This window comes from Bombina bombina, chromosome 2 (genome assembly GCF_027579735.1).
Source record: "Bombina bombina isolate aBomBom1 chromosome 2, aBomBom1.pri, whole genome shotgun sequence".
NCBI classification, from domain to species: Eukaryota; Metazoa; Chordata; class Amphibia; order Anura; family Bombinatoridae; genus Bombina; species Bombina bombina.
Window position 1 is genome coordinate 1,247,748,970 of NC_069500.1, and position 26,644 is coordinate 1,247,775,613.

The window sequence follows — 26,644 nt, forward strand, 5'->3', positions numbered from 1 at the left end:
ACCAACGTCTAGATCAGTACTTTAAGATTGACTAAGGAATCATGAGAAAGTGGGAGGTATTAAAGCTCTGTTGTGCAGGATGGTTTCTCTTCTCCTTTAAACCCACATGTGATGGCTCGTAGACTCTCACCATCTTATAAAAGAAAAACACAGCTACAGAGTTTGTAAATACTGGTATTTTTAGAAGGCAAACGGATGTCAAATGAGGAGGCATAAATTACTTTTATTTTTAATGTTTAAGAAGTGACAAGTTGCTTGGAAGTGTTTACATATACATTTTACACATATAGGCGCACACTCACACACACACACTGTATATTGACCTACAGGAACCTGATTAGAAATGTCCTTGGTTTATAGGCAGCGCCATAAAAGTGTTCACTGGTGAGAAACACATTTTAATATTTCTGCTATGCATCTAGTAAACGCGAGGAAATAATATAAAGTAACAGAAAGCTTATTTATCTTATAAACTATCAATTAAATATACTTATATCACATGAAATTAGCAGTTACATTAAACATGTTGCTATGTAATATTATAATATTAATTTGAATTTATAATTGTATACGTTTCATGTAGAGTTTCACTGGGCGCGTTGCTCTGAGACATACACCGGTATTGTTAACCTGTGTAATGACCTGAAAAATATATTCAATTAGAATTTCTGCATTCAGCACTGTATTTCCCCATATCTCCTGCAGATTAACCTTCCAGGAAGCTATCCGGCTAAACTTGCAGTTATTCACAACATCTGGAGTATTTTATCCATTAATAAGCTGGTACGTTTTCTGCTATGGATTAACCGTCTCACTCACAACACTTTAAATGGCTTTAGTTTTTCTTTTTTCAACCAAGTTTTTCAAAAAGAATTCACCTGCAAAAAAAGAGAAGTGAAAGCATTTATATCAGTAAAGATTACTGCAATAATGTTTTTATTGGTTGCTTTTTTTAAATAATAAGCTGTACATTACTGGTATATTTCCTTCCTGCTTTACTACACAACTGTAATACACTTGAAAGCAAATAAAAAATAAATGATGTTGAATTTAATGATAATAATTATACGTCTTTAAAGAGACATGAAAGTAAAAAAATTTTTTTTATGGATCAGACAGAGCAAACACTTTTAAATAACTTAACGTAATTAAAGGGACATGAAACCCAAAATTTTTCTTTCATGATTTAGAAAGAATATGCAATTTTAAATAACTTTCTAATTTACTCCTATTATCTAATTGGCTTCGTTCTCTTGATATACTTTGCTGGTAGGGTTAGGAGCAGCAATGAACAATTGAGAGCTAAGGGTGATTAGTGGCTACACACGTCTCTAGTCATTGGCTCACCAGATATGTTCAGCTACCAGTAGTGCATTGTTGCTCTAAAGCTGAATAACTATGTGTTCCACCCATTAAACAGTTATATGCAAACAATAGTGCAATAATAAAATTAGACATGTGCATTTCGATCTTTCGTTAGGTTGCAGTCAAGTCTTTTCGGGGGTTTATTCTTGTGAAACTGTAACACACACACTAACATCTGTGTAAATCCAGATCCTAATATGTTGAACTTTCACGAGAATAAATCCGTCTCCGAAAAGTGCCACTAGCTGCTGCCTTCTTCCGCATTCAGATCCTAACGAAGGATCCAATTACACATTAGATCATTTTCTTTTGCACTTTTATGCCCTTTAAATATGAAGTCATACAAAAATATACAAAACCATAAGTAGTTGTACACCGGAAATGAAAACACCACAACTTGGTAAAAAGAGGACATTTCAAAATGTATTTCAATAACTTGTTTACTGTCCTGAACAAACCAATGTATTTATTACGCTTGTAGAGGTGTCTCTCTCAACCAGTAAAGAAGAAGCAGTTGTCCTTATCAACCAATAAGATTAGCAGGAAGTAGAAAACCCATACTGTTTTACACAATATTTTATAGGCACAAAAAAAATAATCTTACCTATGTAAACTATTCTTGTATATGTTTAATAGAACAGTTTTGAGTAGAATGTCCCTTTAAAGATTATGAACTGGAATGGGCCGTATAACATTCATTTCTCACATAAACTAACTTCATTACAACATTGCAATGAAACGCGTTGCTGCCATTTCTCTGAGGGCCACGAGAGTTAAAGGAACAGTCAACACCAAAATTTTTGTTGTTTTAAAAGATAGATAATCCCTTTATAACCCATTGCCCAGTTTTGCATAACCAACACACTTATATTAATATACTTTTTACCTCTGTGATTACCTTGTATCTAAGCATCTTCTAACAGCCCCCTGATCACATGTCTTTTTATCTATTATCTATTGACTTTCATTTTAGCCAATTAGTGCAGTGTCTGCCACAATCCACAGGCGTGATCACAATGTTATCTATATGGTTTACATGAACTAGCTCTCCCCTGTTGTGAAAAGCAAATAAAAAAGCATGTGATAAGAGGCGGACTTTAAGGGCTTAGAAATTATAATATGAGCTTTCCTAGGTTTAGCTTTCAACTAAGAATACCAAGAGAACAAAGCAAAATTGGTGATAAAAGTAAATTGGAAAGTTGTTTAAAATTACATGCCCTATTTGAAACATGAGCATTTTTTTTTGGGCTTGACTGTCCCTTTAATTAATCCTCCTCCCAAAGCAGTAAATCGTGTTTATGTGTCAGTCATTAATTTAACCATTTTCTTGCTTCCACACATAGCGGTTGTACAAAACGACCCATTGTTCTCAATACCTGCTTTGTAAGACGACCGTACAAGAGGTCCACTTGCGGTGTAAAGAAAACCTAATTCAGTACCAAGAGCTTCCCAGTGTTTGAACTTTTCAGGAGTAATATATTCTTCAACCTGTAAAAGGAGTCTCATTATCCAGTGGCAGCAAAAAGCTTACAAGATCACAGGAGGCAGAAACATAAAGGGTGCATTCATGCTAGAAATGATCAAATCTTCAAAAGGCACGTAAATAGATAAGCTACCTTAAGGTGACGCTTTGTTGGTTGCATGTACTGCCCGAGTGTCAAGCAGTCTACACCTGCATCTCGCAAAGCTGCCAAAATAAAGAGAAACATATGAAATACAATATTTTATTTACATGTGTTCAGACTGCAGATACTGTATATGAGACAATTTGAAGAAAGACTGTAAAAAAGACATTTTAGTGTAAAAATACAATAGTCTGTTTAAAAAATAAAATGCCATAATGAAAAAAAGTGTCTTATTTACTATGGGCTAGATTACAAGTGGCGCACTGTCGTTAGCATGGGTGCGATATTGCAATATTGCAACCGCGTTAACTTGCGCACATATTAAAAGTTGAAAGTAAATGTGTTCACTCAAGCGCAATTGAATTTAATGCACGTTGGGTTAGCGTGACTGAAGACCTTGTGTAAAGGCCAAGACTTAAAAAAACTAATAAAAAAGTGGACTAAACACAACATAAACACATTAAAATAAACAGTTACACTAATATATACACTATCGGATAAAAGCTATTCATAAAAAAATTAAGAAACATTTTTTTATAAGGGTTCAAAGGTATATGGCCATGCATTTGACTGCAATGGGCTATAATATATATTCATACATATGTAAATATATAAAAATACATACACACACACACACACACACATTTTTGAGCCCTTCCCACTCAAAATACATTTAAATACATTTTATAATGTGTTTTACTGTGTATTTACTGTAAATATTTTACATTCCAATGTTCTTGACATAGGGAAAATGTTCTTTGTATTGTAAAATAGATATTTATATATATATCCTTTAATATAAACGGCCAAGTTTGTTTGTCCAAAGCTGTCATGTGCAGTAGAGATAGTGTGAGGACAAACACACCTGGCCTTACACAAACTAACCTGATCTGCTGCCTGGAGGGAGTGGACGGGGTTGGTGCGGAGAGGGACGGAGACAGCACAAAAGAGAGGGGGGGGGGCAGAGAGAGAGCACAAAAGAGAGGGGGAGAGAGCATAAAAAAGAGGGGGACAGAGAGAGAGAGAGAGCACAAGGGGTGGGACCGCTGTACTGCAAAAAATGGCCCGTGTACATGGTCTTTAGAACTAGTATATATATATATATATATATATATATATATATATATACACACACACACACATATATATATATATATATATATATATATATATATATAAAAAAAACACACACACATATACTGTACTGCAAAAAATGGCCCGTGTACATGGGCTTTAGAACTAGTATATATACACTTGTATATATCTATACCTGTATATACTTAGATATATATATATATATATACACACACACACACACACATACACTGTATATACATATATAGCAATATCTATTTATAAATATATAGAACATATTTCCTTATGTGAAGAACTTTGGAATGTAAAATATTTACACTAAATACACAGATAAACACTTCATTAAATATGAATATTGCATAAAAATGTTTCATGTTTTCAGCTACATGACTGCAAAGGGCTCCAATGTACTTAAAGTGATGGTAAATCATAGCGTTTCTGAAACGCTAGGATTTACCATTGGAACAAATAAAGGGGACTTTCAGTCATGAAGTATAAAATACTTCATGCTGAAAGATCCTTTATTTGTTTGCAGTGTTCACAGCACTGAGCTGCTCAGGCCACCCACGGCAGAACGCTATTTGGCTGAAAGGTGACGTTTCCACCTCTTAGCCAATAGCCGTGCGGTAAATCCGGCTTGGCGCCGTATTTTATACTTCATGACTGAAAGTCCCCTTTTTTTGTTCCAATGGTAAATCCTAGCGTTTCACAAACTCTAGGATTTACAATTACTTTAAATATATGTCTATTTAAGTGTTTATATATGTCTGTAAATACACACACATATACACAGGGCTTGAAATTTCCAGTGGTCGACTAGTCCTGGATGACTTAAAAATTTAACTTTTTCCTATCTGTAACTTTGAGTGGACTAGTAACTCTTTCCCTCTGGACTAATAGCTTTTAACCCCTGACTAGTAAACCATAGTGATATTTTGTTCACATTTATATATATGTATTTCTATGGTAAAGCCCTTTGGATGCCATTTTTTTTCTTACACCTGAGACCTCATATCTTCGAGCCCTTATAACTTGTGATTGCAATTTTTTAAAATAACTTTAATTAGATGGTGTTATTATGAGGGTAACTGTACTTTTTTTTAAAGTTTATTTTTTTTTATTAAAGTTTTCAAAAGGTAATTGAGAAGTACAACATCATTGTAACAAAGTAAAAAATACTGTGAATAAAGAAAATAACTTTTGGTACAAAATCTGAGTACAGAGTCATGTCTTTTAAATCAATGTTGAGCATTAGCTAGTCGTTTAACAGGGTATTTACCATATAATCCAACATATCTAACATAGATAATACTTCGCAAAGTAACTACTGTTTTGTGCAACTTCTTATTAAAGTGAAACAGTTAACCTGAGCTCTGAGGTCGAGCTAACCTGACGCATGTTAAATTTAATTGCACTTGAGCCAACGCGTTTACTTTCAATTTGTAATAATCACAATACTTTTGACGCGCACAGCAGTAATAAACCCGATGTTGCTTATGCGCAACAGTTGGTGTCACTGGTCTAATTGTATTAAAAAGGCTGCATCAGGTTAAACTTTCATTGAGAGACTGGCACCACATGCACAGTGCTCATTTTGGTGCTAGGCAGCGACTGACTGGTGCATATGCAACGTACACTAGCCTGTCTGTCTATTAAGCTAGCACATGGGGTGTGCTTAGTAATTAGCAGCCAAGTACTCTTCCAGATAGACAATTGGGGTGATTTAGAGGTGCGATTCTTAGTGTTAAAAATTAAAGCGAATGCAGCTTTTTTAACATACTTTGTATATCGAAGTGGCTTGCAATAGCATGTGAAGACTGAACAGCCACAGCATATTACTAACTTGATGACCTTTTAAATGAGAACTGCTGGTAAGATATAAGATTTATGGGGGAACAATATTAATGTGCAGCATCTCACATGCATCAACATCTAAAGATCTAAGGAAATGTGGAGAAATATTGTTAGCAAATGCATCTTGTCTATCATTCCAATAGTTTCTCTCTTCTCCTTAATTTGCGTTTAATTTGTGTTGAACATTTTCCCATACTTCAAAGGGCCGTTTTCTTATGTCATTGTACTGTTGCAAATACTTTATTGAACTATAACGGCTTATTATTGTGTTACAAAAACTATATTGTAATGTACAGGCATGTCACTCAATTTTTATGAAAACTTTATTGACATGTAATGATCTCTCATTGTATTGTTACAAAAATGTTATTGAAATGTACCAACCTTTCATTGTATTGTAGACTTGTTCATCTGTCTCCCCTAAGCCAAGCATAATGGAAGTCTTGGATATGATGTCAGGCTGTACACTTTTGGCATGTTTCAAAACACGTAAAGACTGCTCAAAGTTAGCACGTGGGTCCCGCACTTGCCTGTAAAGAATTCTCAATATCACATAAAAATCACAGAGATTCACTAGACAGTTATTTACAGAACATTGTACACTGTACGAGGGGCATACATAGGGCAAAGCAACACTAATACAAAAGCACTTATATATGTGAAGAGTTCTACTTCTTGGCAAAGTCCAATATCAATTTCAGTTCCTTGAAGAAGCTACTTCAGTAGTAAAATGTACGTCGGTCATATTGCTACTCAACACGTCGGTGAGAAGGGGAGTACTGGATCACAGACACTGTAAGAATACTAAGGAATTCTAGGAAATTAGCCAAAGCTTCTTTATTTAGCTATTGGTATTTATATTTGCAAGTTTGCTGGCCCTTGCGTTTAAGCCAAATGTAACCCCAAGTTTTTAAATTGTTTTTATTATTTGGAATAAATAGTTACTGTATTGCTTTAGCTGCTCAGGGGTTATCTCCTACTTACTTTTTTATTTTTGTGTGTGTGTTAATGTTATGAATGGTGATGTCACCAATTAATTATAGTGGTGATTGTGTGTTTGACATACACCTATAGAGTGCTACACCTTTTACCATTTATGTGTGAGTCTAAGAACACTATTATGCTATTAGTCTCTTAATACTTTTGAGGGGGAATCGTCCTACAAATCACTTGCAATCCTTGATATTGGAGCACCCTACACACACTTCCCTTTCAATCAATCTAGAAGGCATTTTACATGTCAGCCTTGTAATAACAGATCTGTAGGAGTTGTCTTTATCAGCCAATGAGCAATATCTGTGATGCATATTTCCATTTGGCTTCAATTAAATGCTAGTAGAGTTTATGTAACCTTTTTATGCAAGATAAAGATTTCCTAGCATGTTAATCTGGTTCTCTTTCATATACAAGGCAAACTATTCTTTAATTAATAAGTCTTTTTGAGCTCCCAGTCTATCAAGTCTAGTTAATCACCTTTTTAATAAATGAAATAAATTCTATAGTCAGTTACAAAGGAGCAACGTGATCTCAAATACACATTAAATGATCTTCTAAGACTAGAACTTTCCATTGACAAACCACTCTCAGCACGCCATCTAGTGGCCAACATGTCTGCTTTAGAAAAATATTTAACTTGTTCTTTGATAAACAACCCAAAATATTATAGAATATTTAGTCTAACAATTGTATTGATTTAGGTTTTGGTTTGTAAAGTAAGTAAATTATAAAATTATTATTAAATTAAACTGGCACAGACAGTAAGTCACCTCTGCAATTCCGGTACAGTCTCCACATTATGAGCATAAACATCCAAACCAGACTTTGCCACTTTCTCAACAGCATTTAGATCCCCACGGAAATCTGGTGTTAGACATTCAACGAGAATCTTAGAGCTTCTAAGGAAAAACAAAGTAAAAAAAAAATTATGTCAGTTTCCATAGTCTTATTATATTTTATATTTACAAATAATCAGATACACTTTTAAAATGGTGAATATAGCATTGTATCCTTATTATGGCATCATGACACACAGAGAAACCAGAACTCTCTGGTCCCATCAATAAACAGACTTTTATTAAACGTGACATTTATGGGACATTCTTCCTCAGCACAGAATCCTAATGACAGTATAACCCAAACAGTGTTTAGCACCAAACTGATTGCTTGATGTATCGTCACAAGCGAAAAAGGCTAAAATGGATATGGAAAATGTATCATCCTTAACTGTGTAATACACAGTCAAAGTACTGTTTGGGAGCCGCAGAGAATTGCTGACCCTGAGCGGAAATTGACCTAATAAACAGCAGTCATGCAGCTGTGTTGTGTGACTACCACTGCTAATGAGGCCAATGGCAGTTTCCACTCAGGACCAGCAGTTTTTGGCGGCTCCTAAACAGACTTTATCTATGTGTTTAATACATTTGTTAGGGGTGCTAAACACATAGAATTGCAGTGTTAGGGGTGTTAAAAGTATATGCTCTACTAAGTTGCATTTGTTTTTTGCATTACCACACTTAACATGCAAGAGTGAATTAAAACAATAACTACCTTTCCTTCAAAAGAGACACTGTTTTTGCAAAATGTTCAGCTCCTCCATCAGAGATGTCTAAAGAAAAACAAAAAGAATACTAAAAAAAGAGAAGACGTTTAAGGATGTAAAGTCTGAGTGGCTGCCAAACCTAAAATAAATAAATAGGAAAAAAATACAAATTAAATTCTAGATCAAACAGTTTTTTGTTTTTTTTTGCTACTTAAATTTAAAAGCTTCGGTGAGTGACCCACACAAATTATATATATTTTTCTTTCATACAGGTGGTGAGAGTCCACAATCCATTACTCCTGGGAATTACTCTTTCCTAACACTAGGAGTAGGCAAAGATTCCCAAGAACTCTATAAAACCCCTCCCACCTCACTGTCAACTCAGTCTTGTCTTTGCCTCCGCTAGAGGAGATAGAAGAATGAAATTGTTGAAGGGATGTATTTGGAGTATAGGTAGTGGCATCAGGGATGCACAATTCCTATCGCCCGATGCCCAGGACATGCAGTTTTCTGTGCCGGGCATGTGGGTTTATTTTACATTTAGCCCTGCATGCAAACGTAAAACTTTTTTTAAATTTTTTTTATTTTTAATAGCGGCCGGCAGGGGGTGCGGCGGTGTGAGAACTTGAGGGCATTCAGCAGGAAAGAAGCCTACGTACAGCAAATGCTTACAGCCTGTGTGCGGGCTTCTGTAGAGAGGGGTGGGCAAATCTGAGCGGAGTATGTCTTATGCTGAGGTCCGATGTGTAATGCTTGCCGCTGTCCACTGCATAGGGCGGAACATCATGACTGCTGTGCAGACTTGTTTTGAAAGCATCAGTTGCATTGTTTATTCCCCTTTTATATATATATATATATATATATATATATATATATATATATATATATATATATATATATATACAGTATATATATATACACATATATATATACACATATTCACCATTGAAATGAGAAAGAGGAAACTCTTTGATGTAAGTACTTAACCCTCCCATCTTTGTAAGCTGCATTTTTGTGTGTAGTAATTGTGTTGGAGTCTTTATTTAATATAGGCTTATGTTGTTGGGTAGTTTAAATGTATCGGGTTTGATATTTGTGTAACAAGTTTATTTTTATTTTATCCTTTTTTAATCGTTGTGTTCTGCTATCACACTAGTGAAATCCCACAAGCAGAAAATGCCTATGATCTCCTATGGGCTTTGCAGGGAACGTGTGCACAGTGTGTGGAGCCATTACAGCTCTCAAAACACGTGGCTGCCCGGCAACTCTCAGAGCAAAAATAAATTTCTTTGTAAAAGCGAACCGTCATCTGAATGCGCATGCGTACCGCGTCATACATTCCTGCCCACACGTGTAAGGGCTTCATTGTCAAATTCCTGGGCTGTGTTTAACACGCATGCACGCAATTATTATTATTTTGTAACAATTTCTATACCGCACTCCGCTACACCGGGGCACTTGGGAATCAACTAATTATTTTTTTTGCTATTTGGGAAGCAAAGGGTGGGCCTCTGGGCTTAGTGAAACGGCCCCTTCTTGGTTTTACAATAGCCATGGCATTCCCTAAATTACATGCAAAATACATGGCATTGTCCATGGTTTTATCAAGTGGCGCTTCATTCTTTTTTATAAAAATGCAACATTTTTCTTAAGCAATAATAAGTCAGTATGAATGAGGAGTGTCCTATTTATTGCACAAATTGAGGGTTGTCAATATTGTTTTTAAAAAAATGAATGAAGTGTGTCATACTACCTTAAAAATTAATGCAGTGACATATTTAAAAAAAGTGGAAGTTCTGGCCCCTTTCTAACTTTTATCAAAAATTTGTACCGTGCCCCCCTAGCTAATATACTAGTTAACAATATATTCTCGGCAAACATTTATCTACATAGAGGCACCCGGCAGGGCTGCCCCTTATCACCCCTCCTCTTTAACATTGCCCTGGAACCGCTGGCTATCAAGTTAAGGCAGGTTTTTCCTGGCATAGACTTGGCAGGGCATCCACAACACCTGGCGCTATATGCGGACGACATGCTCTTGTTTGTACAAAACCCCCGCACTTATATACCGCATATACTAGAAACCCTTACCGACTTTGGCCGATTTTCAGGCTATAAAGTCAATATGCACAAATCCGAGATTCTGTGGCTTCTCAGAAAAACTAACTCAAGTGGGGAATTTCCGTTCTCGGTGGCTAAACATGACATCACATATCTTGGCATCAAGATTTCTGCAAACCCAAACAAGCTATACTCTAATAATTTGACACCCATATGCGCAAAACTACAGGCGCAGATGGACAGCTGGAGATCCCTTCCTTTGTCACTCTCAGGTAGGATCAATCTTCTTAAAATGGTGATACTCCCCCGCCTTCTATATCCGCTTCTTATGCTTCCCCTACTATTAAGTAAGGCTGATGTCAAAATGCTAAACGCGGCGGCGACCCGCTTCATTTGGAAGGGGGGTAAGCCACGGATTTCGAGGGAAAAATTGAGCATGGGTTTTCTTAATGGAGGCCTGGCTTTGCCAGACTTCAGGCTGTACAATTGGGCATCTCTGATTCGCCTAGTGCTGGACTGGCAAGTGGGAACTCATCATTTTTGTCGGCCCTCTATGGAGCAGGCTACTCTGGGGGATGTCTCCCTGGCATACCTACCACATGTCTCAAACATGAGATCGGTGAGGGCTCTAGGCCTTAATATGTTATTTAGCGAACCACTAAAGGCTTGGCATCAGGCTCATAAGTTCCTGAAGAAATCTTGTCATGCTTCAAGCTACCTGCCTATTATTAAAAACCCAGACTTTCCGGCGGGTTCGGAAACCCAGCCCTTCGTGGTCTGGGAGCAGAAAGGGCTGACATCCCTTAAACAATTATTAACCCCGCTAACAAAAGATGTTAAAACCTTTGGTGCTTTACAGAGAGAGTTCGGGATACCGAGAACACATTTCTTTGCCTTTCTACAGGTACGTCACTATATCAACTCTTTAACTCGGAGCACACCTGAATTCTGGGAGGGTTCCCCCTTCCGCATCTCACAAACACTATACACCATGGGTAGGTTTTCCTTATCGGAAATCTATCAAACACTCATACAACATAGAGCACAGAGCACAAGGGATTCAGTGCAAACGGGGTGGTCCCATGTGGGAATTGAGGGTATTACTTGGGAAGACATAAGAAGAGGTCTCGAACGAACTAAATCAGCCACACTGTCCGCCATGTACAGGGAGTCCCAGATACGTTTCCTCCATAGGGCCTATCTCACACCAAGAACATTAGCCAAATGGGCTCATATGCGCCCTAACCAATGTGTGAGATGTGCAGCAGAGGCGCCTACTCTCTTACATTATATGTGGGAGTGTCCGTCAGTCAGACAGTACTGGAATAAAATACAATATTGGATCAATAAGTCCTTACAGATACACATCACGCTTAGCCCAGAAACTATCCTATTTTTGCATTGGGAAACGCAACACAGGCAACAAGACGCAATATTAAGCCTAGTAATTTTATTAGCTAGAAAATGTATCTTAAAAAAGTGGACAGTAAGGAAGGGCCCCTCCTTTGTGGGCTTTAGGAACCTACTTAGAACACAAATATTCACGGAACAAATGGATGTTAGGATGGATGTTCAGAACAGGCTGGGTTTATTCCTGCGTAAATGGCGCAGACTCATACTTACCTTCGAGTTGGAGATTCAGAGACTTATTCTGATCCCATTTAGGGACTCAGTTCTTTTCATAGAAGCGGAACTGAGAGGGGAGTGGGCACATTTATTTTAAACGACAATTGTTTCATAGGTGAACTGCCTCCCCCTCCCCTCCTCTCCTTCCTCACCTCCCACAGCCTCCCTCCCCCCCCCCCCTTTTTTTTTTTTTTCCTCCGCCGGGCCTCAAGGACAATAATATTTGTCCTTTTTTTTTTCTTTTTTTAAAAAAAGGTTTATTTAGGTTACTAGTTAGAATAGGTTACTTAAGTGTTTAGTTATAGGTATATCAAAGAAAATGGAAAAAGATTATGTCGGGGAAGTGCAATCACTCAGACCAAGTAAATATCATGTAAGATAGAAACGTAGTGTGGACAAGTGAAGAAAATATTTCACCCCTCATAATGTGACATTGCTTTGTTTCATACTGTGTTTAATTTTGGACCTGCATTGTAAATCTTGTCACCAGACATGATAACCGCACAAAATGTAATCACTGGAATGTGTGTATTGCTTTACCGGACAACAATAAAAAGATATTTGAAAAACAAAAAGTGGAAGTTAAGAAATTAATTAGGGGTGTTAAATTGTACTTTGTTTTAAAAAAAAATGAAAAAAATGAGGGGGTGCTATACTGAATTAATTGAATTAGGGGTTCCAAACTGATTTAAGAAATGAATGAGGGGTGCCACACTGACTTAAGAAATGAATTAGGGGTTCCATGCCAGTGGCGTCACTAGGGGGGGGGCGGGGGGGGCGGGCCGCACCCGGGTGACACCCTCCAGGGGGTGACACCAAAAAAAAAAAAAAAAAAAAATTTTTTTTTTTTTATTTTTTTATTTTTTTTATTTTATTGAAATTCAAAGAAATACAATGTTGAGATGCATAGATTTTTTTTTTTTATTAGAGGGGCTGGCATTTGTGAACATTGGTGGGATTGGGGAAGTTGTAGACACACACATTTTTTGCCCCTTGAGCCAGTGCTGCAATTTCAACAAATAGTTTTCCGGGCTGCTTTTGCTTGTTTGTACTTTGCTTCTCGCAATTTCGCTATGAATGTTGTGGGCATGCCGTGGGGCTTGCAATGTTGCGCTGCTAGCCTAAACCTGCCTGCCTATCTGTGCTCACTGCTCAGTGACATGTGGAGCAGTGGAGTCACTCACTGCTGTGCTGTCTCTCTAAACGGGAACTGGCAAATCATGAGGGGATGCCTGGCACCTGACCGCATGACTGTTTGACACTGTCTTTAAAGTGAAGGAGCCACGTATGATGCCCACCAGACCATTACGGTTACGGTACACTAAGTGCACACTGAACAGGTAGGAGGGCGGGCGGGGGTCTGGGGGTGGGCAGAATGCAGAGGTGATTGGCCATAAGAAGCGGTAGGCACACGGCCCGGGGCTGTGCACTGACAGGCTTGGAACAGAGTCAGAGAGCAGAATTTTCATAGTTTGCACCTAAACCTTTTCTTTAGTGATTTATTTTTAGAGTGCTCTGTTTATCTTTCATTTGATGTTCTGCTGAGCCAGGGAGCAGCTCTAGGCATGCGCTTTATAATTAATGCAGTGTAGTTTACATATTTTGTAAGTGTGTGTCTGAGTTTTTGTGTGTGTGTCTCAGTGTTTTTGTGTGTGTGTGTCTGAGTGTGTTTCCGAGTGTTTGTGTGTGCATCTGAGTATGTTTTTAAGTGTGTCTGAGTGTTTGTATGTGTGTGTGCCTGTGTTTTTGTGTGTGTCTGCTTTCTGGGGGGGTGACACCATAACTTACCGCACCGGGTGACACCAACCCTAGTGACGCCACTGTTCCATGCTGATTTAAAAAATGAATGAGTGGTGTCATACTGACTTAAATAACTGAGTGGTATTATATTGCTTAAGGAACATGTCACATTTTTATAAAAACTAATGAAGCGCCACATAATAAAAACCATGGACGAGAAATGCGATGTATCTTGTATGTACACCCTTCGCATCCAAATCAGAGAGAAAAAAAAAAAGTTGCCCCGGTGTAGAGGGGCGCGGTATATAAAGCTTTAAAAATCACTTCCATGCATGTTAAACACAGTCCAGGGACACTGAAGCCCTGACGTATGCAGGCAGGAATGTATGAAGCAGCACGCAAGCACATTCAGATAAAAAAATGTTTAAACAGAAAGTGATGTGGTTTGCTGTTTTGTCCGAACACCGAAACTCCCCCCCCCCAAGGTATTATAACCTGCTTAAATAGTAAAAACACCCTCGTTGTGCAATAAACAGTCGTGCCGTTTATCCTAAGGACATAATCCCATTTTTAGATTTAATTTGTTTTTATTTTAAAAACAGTTTACCGGTTTTTCTCCCTTTCCGCCTTGGTTCTATACGTATTTAAGGGGAGTATAATATATGGCTTCATAATTGGGTGGGGTAATACAAAAAATATTTGTAGAGATTCTATAGTTTATGAATTTTGCTGTAGCGATAATATTGTGTGGTGCAGAAATCCCACTCCTCCTCCATGCTGCCCATAACCTGCATGAGGTTGCGCAGGGTCTCCAAAACCTGCCACGCTGGCTATAAACGCCAGTCAAATCAATAATCAGATACTATCACAACGTACATTAAACATATTTGGCCATTGATATATTCAACTCCTAGTTTTCATGTCGCAATGTTTTCTCTATTCCCGCAACATTGTTGCATATCCTTCATTTCCCAGCCCTGAGCTGCTTCTGTGTGGACTGCCACCATGTGTATTGTGACCTACATACAGATCAATAAAAACCTTATTTAAATACAGTTTTGGTTAAATTTGCGAATCAGGACAAGTAGATTGTCACAAGGGACAAGAAGATTGGGCTCCCGCTTTAGTCCCTTGGACAAGTAGTTTTTTTAAAAAAAATCCAGCCCCCTTTGCATATATTTCACCTATTGGGATTTAGTCACAAGCCTTTCTACGGATGTCACAGAGTCTTGTCCTTGGCCTCCTTCTGTTGGTTTGTCAATATACTCCTATTCCAGATCCTCTGCTGTGGTTTTGACTTCCTGATGGTTTCCTCCAGTAGCACCTATTGGTAAGTACTTATATATATATATATATATATATATATATATATATATATGGAGAGAGAGAGCAATTGTGTTGATGGAGGGCACTCACAGGACTTAATTCTTTAAGTATCCTTTATTTACATTACTGTTTACATATATTATAAAGTGTCGACGTTTCGGCCTATCCTTAGGCCTTCTTCAAGACAAATTCATACTCTTGGTAAGTGCGGACCGCACTCTCAGAGACGTACTCCGATGCTGGAAATATATATCTATATTTCCAGCATCGGGAGTATCGGGAGTACGTCTCTGAGAGTGCGGTCCGCACTTACCAAGAGTATGAATTTGTCTTGAAGAAGGCCTAAGGATAGGCCGAAACGTTGACACTTTATAATATATGTAAACAGTAATGTAAATAAAGGATACTTAAAGAATTAAGTCCTGTGAGTGCCCTCCATCAACACAATTGCTCTATTATGTCTACTTGAGGATAGCACCCAGGCTCTGGCAACACAAATGTGGAAGGAGTGCTAGGCCACCGGCTACAGTATATATATATATATATATATATATATATATATATATATATATATATTTGGTACTCTGTAAGCCAGTTAGGTTACTGTTATATATATTTATTATATATGTATATGTCCTTGAGGACACATATATTCTTTAGGTAATTCCCCTTTACTATTAAGTATTTATAATTTTGTGTTGCTTAAAGGCTTTACAAGTGCATATATTATTAAACGAACGCTGTTTTTTTCATGCACATAATATATATATATAATATATGTAAACAGTAATGTAAATAAAGGATACTTAAAGAATTAAGTCCTGTGAGTGCCCTCCATCAACACAATTGCTCTATTATGTCTACTTGAGGATAGCACCCAGGCTCTGGCAACACAAATGTGGAAGGAGTGCTAGGCCACCGGCTACAGTATATATATATATATATATATATATATATATTTGGTACTCTGTAAGCCAGTTAGGTTACTGTTATATATATTTATTATATATGTATATGTCCTTGAGGACACATATATTCTTTAGGTAATTCCCCTTTACTATTAAGTATTTATAATTTTGTGTTGCTTAAAGGCTTTACACGTGCATATATTATTAAACGAACGCTGTTTTTTTCATGCACATACTTTTTTTTACACAATACGGCTTTCGGCCTTCGTGCCTCAGCGTACGTTTTGGCGCACTTTTTTACTTTTTATGGGCCAGTTTTATGCGCACCTCCTTTCTTATGTACGCTATTTAGAGAACAGGTAAACTGTGTTCTACGGCATCTCTGCTTTTATCATTTTTCAGAAGGGGTGTTTCCTTTTCTTTAACCCCTTCACTACTGGGAGTTTCAGAGAAGAACTTGCACAAAATACCGGAGAATCTTTTTCATTTTTGCTATCACTCTATTTAAACAGAAATAGAGCCTTGTTTTTTTTTTTTATTTACCTGTCAAAACGTTATATTTTTTATTAAGTAGAGAACCCAAGGTATTGATCTAGGCCCATTTTGATATATTTCATGCCACCATTTCATCTCCAAATGCGATCATGCGGTTAGTCTTTGTTCAGCTCCCAGAAAAATTTCCTAGGTCTTGGATACCCTCCCTTTTGTCTGCAATCAGAACTCAGGGTATTGCAGGGTTTCCTTTTTGGTTAAAATTGTTGTTTCACTAATTATACTTGGTTGATGTTATTAACAATTATTCTAATACAAACATGAGGTTTATCAGGTGAGATCCATGAGTGGTCTCATATATTTCAAGGAGCCTTCTGTATTTACTATGCTTTCTATGAGGTCCAAAAGTGACCCCTTGTGATCACCGTAAGGCTTGAAGATTGTATGGTGTACTTTATATTCTCTATATTATGACCTGATATTGTATTGTAACTCTTTGGTTTCAAAAATTTGTATGCCTTATCTTAAATCTCAATAAAAAAAAAAAAATTGTTGTTTATTCAGCATCATAGTTGGAAAAATAAGTTTCCAGTAATCCTTCCTTGACAGTTTTAAGGAGCAGTTTTCAGTGGCTGTTTCATAAACTTATTTCACAGGGGGCTTATTTTGTTCATCCTGCTAGATCTGTATTCTTTACAGATGTAAGTCTTTCAGGATGAGGGGCCCTCTGGGGGTCTCAGAGAGTACAAGGTTTTTTTGGGGCTTCCTCGGGGGCTAGGTTTCCTTTTAATATTTTCAGAGTCCCTCAGAGTTGGCCTCTGTTGGAATTTGAGTCTTATGTCCGATTTCAGTTTGGCTATGTTTCAGCAGCATATGTCAATCATCAAAATGGTAATCTCAGTCCCCTGGCCATAAGGGAAGTAATGTGGATTCTTTCCTGAGCAGAAGTTAATTGTTATTTAATTTCTGCTGTTCATATTCCTAGAGTGAACAACTGGGAAACAGTTTTTCTCAGTTGTTAAGTCTCGGCATCCAGGAGAGTGGTCTCTTTATCTGGATTTCTTCTATCAGATAGTGGATCTTTGGAGTCTCCTAGAGATAGTTCTGATGGTCTTTTGTTTCAGTCTTTGACTTTCCAGGTATTGTGTGAGGTCCATAGATCCTCAAGAAGGGTTTGTGGATGCTTAGGTAGTTTCTTGGTCATTTCGACTAACATGCTTTTTTCGGCCTGTTGCCTAATCAGTATAGAGAGAGCGCCTGTGTTTCTATTTGCTCCGACTTGGACTCAACAGTGTTTTGGTATGCAAATCTAGTTCACATGTCCAGTTGCCCTTTTTTTTTTTGGTCTCCTTTGCATTTTAGATTTTTGGTCTAAGGTCTGGTTTTTCATATTGGTCTCAAATCTTTAAGCCTGATGGCATGGAGATTGAACGAATAGTTCTTATGCAGAGAGGTTTCTCTTATTAAAGGGACACTCAAGTCAAAATTAAACTTTCATGATTTAGATAGAGCTTGCAGATTTAAACAACTTTCCAATTTACTTCCATTAACAAAATGTGCCCAGTCTTTTTCTATTTACACTTTTTAAGTCACTAGTTGCTATTGAACATGTGCAAGAATTCACAGAATATATATATATATATATATATATATATATACACACACACATTTGTGATTGGCTGATGGCTGTCATATGACATTTGTCAGAAAAAAAATCTACTACTCACTTGAAGTTCAGACTAAGTGCTATTGTATTATGTTGTTATCATGCATTTGTTGATTATACAAATCTACTGTATTTACTGGTCCTATAAGTTATTGAGACTCAGATACAGGTTTGTAAACCTATATTCAGGGTGTTTTATTATAAAGTTTAAATGACCTTTATTTCCTTATGCAAGGACCATGTTTTTTTCCTGGCATTCTTTTAGAATTCCTAGTTTTTTTGCAGTTTTTGCAGGATGATTTGGATATGGATTTAGCCGCCAGTTCTTTTTGAATGGTCAGATTTCAGCTCCTTCAGTTCTTTCCCGTTAGAAGATTGTTAATATTTCATATATTCATAGCTTTGGCTAGAATTAAGTCTTAAACTTTAGATTTTACTATTCAAATAAGTAATGATGGAGTGACTGCAAAATGCCATATTCACTGGTGTTTGCAGATCTCGTTTGGACCCAAAGAACTGCTTTGTAACCTAACTACTCAGTGTTGCTGCAATTTGTGATGCCATTCATGTCATTTAGAGCAATTATTTCTTAGACACTTGGTTGTTCTCTTTATCTGTTCTATGCAATTCCCTGCATTACATGGTGCTGGCTTGGTTTTCTTTTATATCCTTTCAGCCATTGCCTTCCCAAAGACGTGCAGGTCATTTCTTGCTCGGTGTATTGTTGGTCATTATTCTGCATCTACTTTGGTTTGTCCTGTCTAAGGTCTGGTTTCACGTGTTATTACAGATATATAGCTGTCATTCTTCCATGTACTTATGTTGCCTTAAAGGGACAGTCTACACTGTTTTGCAAGCACCTTGTTTTGGATTTTTGTGCTGCGGACACCCCTCGCCGTCCTGTGCCACCTCATGCAGGGCAAAAGAAAAAAAGTATTTAAAAAAATGTAGTTGTAGGATGGCAGCAAACTCCTCCCAGAGAAATCGTGGGCGCATCTATTGTGTAGCAGCATCCAATGATCAGGCTCTCACTTGCAATTTTAAGCAACTCTCTAATTTCCTCCTTTTATCAATTTTTCTTTGTTCTCTTTGTATTTTTATTTGAAAAGCAGGGATGTAAGCTAAGGGGCCGTACCATTTATGGTTCAGAACCTGGGTAGTGTTTGCTGATTGGTGGCTATTCCCTGCCTTCCTCTAGTCATAGTTTTCCAAGTTGAAATACTTCACTACATTTCATTGCTGACCTGATTGTACATGTGCAGCAGTTCTTCAGATGCCTGCAGTGTAACCTAGCTTCCATAATGGCAGCACCCATAATTAGAGGGCTGTGCATGAAATGTATTTAGTGTCCCATTAAAGATTAGTGTCCAGTCAAAGGCCTCAGGAGAGATATGGTACATAACACCACAAAGTTATTTGCAAAATAGCTTTGACGGTGCATTCCCAATGTTTGGAAAATAATCTATGCAGATGTAAAATTCTCTCTGCAATTAATCTTTCGGTCAAAATGTATGTCTAATAACTTCCAATACACAAATATGGTTATGAGTATATGACTTGGTAATCACCCATGGTTTACTCTAAACATTTCCAGATTATAGAAAAAGCCAAACACATTAATCTTCTGTAGCAATGCTAGCTAGTAGACATGGACATCATTTCATATTTGGCATTTGTTTTACAAACAAATGCCGAATATGGACACAGGCAGTGATATTTGGCTATTTTCAGCACAGTATCTACACACAAATATCTGTGGAAATCCATATTCGGCATTTGTTTATGAAAGGAATACTGAATATGAAATGACTCCCATGTCTACTAACTACCTAAACTTGCTGCATACTAACCATCTCTGTCCACTGAAGTCAGTACCACATAATCCAGCCCCCACTCTGCAATGGCTTTAGCTGTGTTGTATGGCTCATTGGGATCCAGGGCAGGTGGATTCCTTGCTGTTTTTACTGAACAAAACCGACATCCTCTGGTGCACGTGTCACCCATTAACTAAGACAAAAACAAAGAATTACAGTTAAATAAATCTATGAATCTAGGAACACTCATTGAGACATGAGTCCGATATAAGGAGACGTAATCTTTTGTACAAGATACAGAGATTAATAAGGTAGATCACCACTATAGGGTTAAGTGTAAGACCAAGTAAGTTTTAAAGAAATTGCTTTTTAAAATGTAATTTTCAAAACTAGTACCAAATGACATGTTTATCAGGGACACAACTATAACCTTCCCAGGATGCTGGGGGTATAAAGAAACACACACATAATATCATAGCTAGCATTTTAGTATAACAATGATTTACACAGTGTTCTTTTATATACATGACAATTTAGTTTTCTATTATCTTTTTTTGTGGTTATACATATAAGATTTTTATTTAAAGCCTCCCTTACTATATACAGCTGTCTGTGAAAAAAAATACCAAAAAGAACCAGAATAGAGGTCTTGCAAAGATATATCAAAATAATTACCCAGAAATCAGTTAGTAAGAACATGTACTTAAATGACATTAAACACTAAATACATGCAAGATAGAATGATGCATTCAAAGAAAAGATTAGTCAGAGATTAACATGTAGATGTATTTTTTAAAGTCTCATTAGCTGTTTAAATATTGAGAAAATAAGTGTAAAGTTTTAGTGTCTATAAAACAATGGGAGCTGCCATGTTGTAACTTAGGTTACCTTCTTTGATGTGGCCAATTAGGGACAGTTATAAGTAGGTCACTAGAGTGTGCAGCCAATGGCTGTGTGGAATATAACAGTGTTCTGCACTTCCATTTCTTACAGGAACTGAAAAGCTCACAATTTCAGAATGGAATTACAGGAAAAGGGGACAAAATAAATAATGAAAGTTTATTGCAGAGTTTTGTTTAAATATACGATTTATCATTTTATATTACCATCTCAAAGTGTTTAATGTCCCTTTAAAGGGGCATAAAAACCTTACTTGTAGTGCACACACAATTTTGTTTTGGAAACATTTCTTCAGCCAATCCCACGTCCATAGGCTGACATTTTTGGAAGAATTAATTTTGAGTTTTATACCTTTAGCTCTTTCCAAAGAAGACATGAAGAATTTATGAGCACAATAAAGATGCCAGTCCAGCTCAAGAATTTAACCATTGTAACTTCCTAGTGACTTTGAATGTCCACTGAAAGAGGTATTCTCTTACATCATAGATTATGAGACGCTCTTACCATGATTGTAGCTGTTGCTGTGCCATATTCTCCTCCTCCCCAGCATTCTCCTATGTTAGGACACCGAGCTTCCTCACACACCTGGGAGGTAGAAAATAATGCTATTAATTTGTTTTATGTAAAATATAAAATGTGTCCATTTATGTAATAATTTTAGTAATATTGTAAGAATTTACAAATGTTCGGCTAGATTACGAGTTTTGCGTTAGAGGCTATGCGGTGCTAACAAGCAGTTTTCCCTCACCGCTCACTTCCCTACAGCGCTGGTATTACAGGTTTTTGCAAACCCGTCATTAAAAGACAAGAAGTGAGCGCTGAGCAAAATTTTGCTCATTACTGCACTCCAATACCAGCGCTGCTTAAGTCAGCGGTGAGCTGGTCGTACGTGCTCGTGCACGATTTCCCCATAGGAATCAATGGGGAGAGCCGGCTGAGAATAAGTCTAACACCTGCAAAAAAGCAGCGTAAAGCTCCTTAACGCAGCCCCATTGATTCCTATGGGGAAATAAAAGTTATGTCTACACCTAACACCCCAACATGAACCCCTAGTCTAAACACCCCTAATCTTACACTGATTAACCCCTAATCTGCCGCCCCCGACATCGCCAACACCTACATTATTCTTATTTACCCCTATTCTGCCGCTCCGGACACCACCGCCACCTACATTATACATATGAACCCATAATCTGCTGCCCCCAACATCGCTGACACCTACATTATATTTATTAACCCCTAATCTGCCGCCCCAATGTCGCCGCAACCTACCTACACTTATTAACCCCTAATCTGCCGCCCCAACATCGCCGCCACTATACTAAACATAATAACCCCTAAACCGCCGCACTCCCGCCTCACAAACATTAGTTAAATATTATCAACCCCTAATCTGCCGTTCCTAACATCGACGCCACCTACCTACATTTATTAACCCCTAATCTGCCGCCCCCAACGTCGCCGCCACTATACTAAATGTATTAACCCCCTAAACCTAAGTCTAACCCTAACACCCCCTAACTTAAATATAATTTAAATAAATATAAAGAAAATTACTATCATTAACTACATTATTCCAATTTAAAACTAAATACCTATAAAATAAACCCTAAGATAGCTACAAAATAACTTATAGTTACATTGTAGCTATCTTAGGGTTTATTTTTATTTTACAGGCAAGTTTTTATTTATTTTAACTAGGTTCAATAGTTATTAACTATTTAATAACTACCTAGCTAAAATAAATACAAAAGTACCTGTAAAATAAAACCTAACCTAAGTTACACTAACACCTAACACTACACTATAATTAAATACATTAACTAAATTAACAACAATTAAATCAATTAAATTAAATTAGCTAAAGTACAAAAAACCAAAACACTAAATTACAGAAAATAATAAACAAATTACAAGATATTTAAACTAATTACACCTAATCTAATAGCCCTATCAAAATAAACCCCCCCTCCAAAATAAAAAAAACACCCTAGCCTAGACTACCAATAGCCCTTAAAAGGGCCTTTTGCGGGGCATTGCCCCAAAGTAATCAGCTCTTTTACCTGTAAAAAAAAATACAAACAACCCACTCAACAGTAAAACCCACCACGCACACAACCAACCCCCCAAATAAAATACTATCTAAAAAAACCTAAGCTCCCCATTGCCCTGAAAAGGGCATTTGTATGGGCATTGCCCTTAAAAGGGCAGTTAGCTCTTTTGCAAGCCCAAACCCTAACCTAAAAATAAAACCCACCCAATACACCCTTAAAAAAACCTAACACTAACCCCCTGAAGATCCAAGCCGGGCCGAAGTCCTCAGCGAAGCCGGGAGAAGTCTTTATCCAAGAGGGGCGAAGTGGTCCTCCAGACGGGCAGAAGTCTTCATCAAGACGGTATCTTTTATCCATCTGGCGCGGAGCGGGTCCATCTTTAAGACATCCGACGCGGAACATCCTCTTCATTCGACGACTAAAGACGAATGAAGGTACCTTTAAGTGATGTCATCCAAGATGGCGTCCCTTAGATTCCGATTGGCTGATAGAATTCTATCAGCCAATCGGAATTAAGGTAGAAAAATCCTATTGGCTGATGCAATCAGCCAATAGGATTGAAGTTTGATCCTATTGGCTGATCCAATCAGCCAATAGGATTGAGCTCGCATTCTATTGGCTGATTGAGGATAGGATTGCCTGTAAAATAAAAATAAATCCTAAACTAGCTACAATGTAACTATTAGTTATATTGTAGCTATCTTAGGGTTTATTTTATAGGTAAGTATTTTGTTTTAAATAGGAATAATGTAGTTAATGATAGGAATTTTCTTTATATTTTTTTAAATTATATTTAAGTTAGGGAGTGTTAGGGTTAGACTTAGATTTAGGGGTTAATAGGTGACATTGGGGGCGGCAGATTAAGTGTTAATAAATGCAGGTAGGTGGCGTCAATGTTAGGGACGGCAGATTAGGGGTTAATAATATTTAACTAATGTTTGTGAAGCGGGAGTGCAGCGGTTTAGGGATTAATATGTTTATTATAGTGGCAGCGACGTTGGGGGCGGCAGATTAGGGGTAAATAAGTGTAGGTAGGTTGCGGCGACATTGGGGGCGGCAGATTAGGGGTTAATAAATATAATGTAGGTGTCGGCGATGTTGGGGCAGCAGATTAGGGGTTCATAAATATAATGTAGGTCGCGGCTGTGTCCTGAGCGGCAGATTAGGGGTTAAAAATTTTATTATAGTGTTTGCGATGCGTGAGGGCCTCGTTTAGGGGTTAATAGGTAGTTTATGGGTGTTAGTGTACTTTTTAGCACTTTAGTTATGAGTTTTATGTTACGGGGTTGTACCATAAAACTCTTAACTACTGACTTTAGAATGCGTAGGGTAGGGTGTACCGCTCACTTTTTGGCCTCCCAGGACAGACTCGTAATACCGGCGCTATGGAAGTCCCATAGAAAATACTTTACGAAGTTTACGTAAGTCGTTTTGCGCTAAGGCCAAAGAAGTGTGCGGTGACCCTAAACCTTCAAGACTCGTAATAGCAGCGGGTGTAAAAAAGCAGCGTTAGGACCTCTTAACGCTGCTTTTTTACCTTAACGCACAACTCGTAATCTAGTCGGTTATTTCCTAAATCCTAAAATGTTGAAAATTCTGTATTTGTTAAAAGGGACAGTTTTGTCAAAATTAAACTTTCATGATTCATATAGGGCATGCAATTCTAAACAACTTTCCAATTTACTTTTATCCTCACATTTGCTTTGCTATGTTGGTATTCTTTGTTGAATGCTAAACCTAGGTAGTCTCATATGCTAATTTCTAAGCCCATGAAGGCCACCTCTTATGTCAGTGCAGTTTGACAGTTTTTTACAGCTAGATGGTGCTAGTTCACGTGTGCCATACAGATAACATTGGGCTCACTCCCATGTAGTTACTTATGAGTCGGCACCGACCAGGGATAGGCACGGACCAAGGCTGTGGCGGACATTTTCCAAAGTACAGACGTTAGTGAAGGACACCAAGGTACATTTCAAATTAAAAACATCCGAAAAACACTCTCTTTGATTTTCCAGCAGATGTAAGGTTAAAATGATGAGCATGTGTTTGCATAATTACTCAGTATATATCCTACATCCAACAGTTACCTATTGATAAACTTAACTTAAAGAGACAGTCTAGTCCAAAATAAACTTTCATGATTCAGATAGAGTATGTAATTTTAAACAACTTTCCAATGTACTTTCATTATCAATTTTGCTTTGGTATTCTTATTTGAAAGCTAAATTAGGTAGGCTCATGCTAATTTCTAAGCCCTTGAAGGCCGCCTCTAATCTGAATGCATTTTTTTTTTAAACGTTTTTTATTGAGGCAATCAAGAAAGGTTACATAAAAAAGGAGAGGCAGGTAGAAAACTTTACAGCATGGTCATTACTAAACATCCTGGATATAAGGTTAAGATTGAGATTTACATCTTAAAGAATTAAATGTTGTAGTAATAATAAGCTTTGAGTAGACTTAGAGCCGCTTTACATCTCCAGGAGTTGCAGAGGAAAAAGACAAAAGGTTACCAGTACATAAATGCTTTGCCTACTTTTTTTAAATTAAATAAATAACAGTAAAACATAGTTATTCAACCAAATAATGTAAAACTTACAGCTCAGAGTTGATTAGGGAAAGATCATCTAACATATAATCAGGGGTGTGGTTATTGGGAGACTGTATGAAGTAATAAGCTACGGAATATACACAGGTGAGATGAAGAGGGAGTTTGTACCATGAGAGACCTTACATTGGACCAATCAGGGATGTGACTGTATATATGTGTGTGTTTGTGTCAAGATAGTGGGATACAATACTACTGGTGCCGTAGGGGAAGAGGAGGTGGGGGGGGGGGATAGTTTTATCAGGGTGAGAGTTCTGTGAGCTTTTATGCTAGTCTGGGAAAAGTATGAGCCACTGGTGCCAATTTCTAGTGTGCATGTCTGTCTTATCTAGTATCCGGAAGGAGTATTGTTCGATCAATCTGATGTGTCTGGTGGTAGACAGGATTTGCGCGAAGGTGGGGATACTTTTGCTTCTCCATGACCTGGCTATAGTCAGTTTAACTGCCATGAAAAGGTATATCGTGAGGGCCTCTGTAGGGTTGTCCAATGTGGGGACTGGCATGTGCAGTAGGGCAACTTCCAGTAGATAAGGAGGATAAATACCTAAGCGGTTAAGTGTGTCGTATGATTTTTTCCACAGGGGCTGAATTTTTGGACATGACCACCAGATGTGTATTTGCGTACCTGTTAGTCCGCACATCCGCCAGCATAGAGGGGATTGTGCGTTATATGTTTTGTGCAGGTGGACTGGGACTAGGTGCCATCTGACTAATATTTTATAATATAGTTCCCATAGAGAAGCGCAGTGAAGTAATTGTCTAGTTCTCTGTATCCTGCTCTGCCATATGTCTATGTCCACCAGGAATCCTATTTCTCTCTCCCAGGAGACATGTTGCGGGATTTTGAGGGAAGGTGTCCTGTTGGTCAAAAGGGTGTAATGTAGGGATAGTGGGTGTTTGATGGTATGTGCGTTAGTCCACGTCTGCTCCCAAATGGTGAGTGGCCGAAGGGCCTTTGTCGGGTATCCCCAGGA

General features: G+C 37.7%; 1 protein-coding gene across 1 annotated transcript in view; it reads right to left on the bottom strand.

Annotated features, from left to right (window-relative positions):
- Positions 1-203: 203 nt before the first annotated feature.
- LIAS (lipoic acid synthetase) overlaps positions 204-26,644 on the bottom strand; it is a 36,120-nt gene continuing 9,679 nt past the window's right edge. Inside the window, exons 4-11 of the mRNA XM_053704046.1 lie at positions 21,516-21,596; positions 20,148-20,304; positions 8,487-8,544; positions 7,706-7,834; positions 6,324-6,469; positions 2,982-3,052; positions 2,742-2,853; positions 204-878 (exon numbers count right to left, since the gene is read on the bottom strand). Of these exons, the coding sequence (XP_053560021.1) occupies positions 826-878; positions 2,742-2,853; positions 2,982-3,052; positions 6,324-6,469; positions 7,706-7,834; positions 8,487-8,544; positions 20,148-20,304; positions 21,516-21,596 (807 nt within the window). The 3' untranslated portion in view covers positions 204-825. The remainder of the gene's footprint in view (positions 879-2,741; positions 2,854-2,981; positions 3,053-6,323; positions 6,470-7,705; positions 7,835-8,486; positions 8,545-20,147; positions 20,305-21,515; positions 21,597-26,644) is intronic.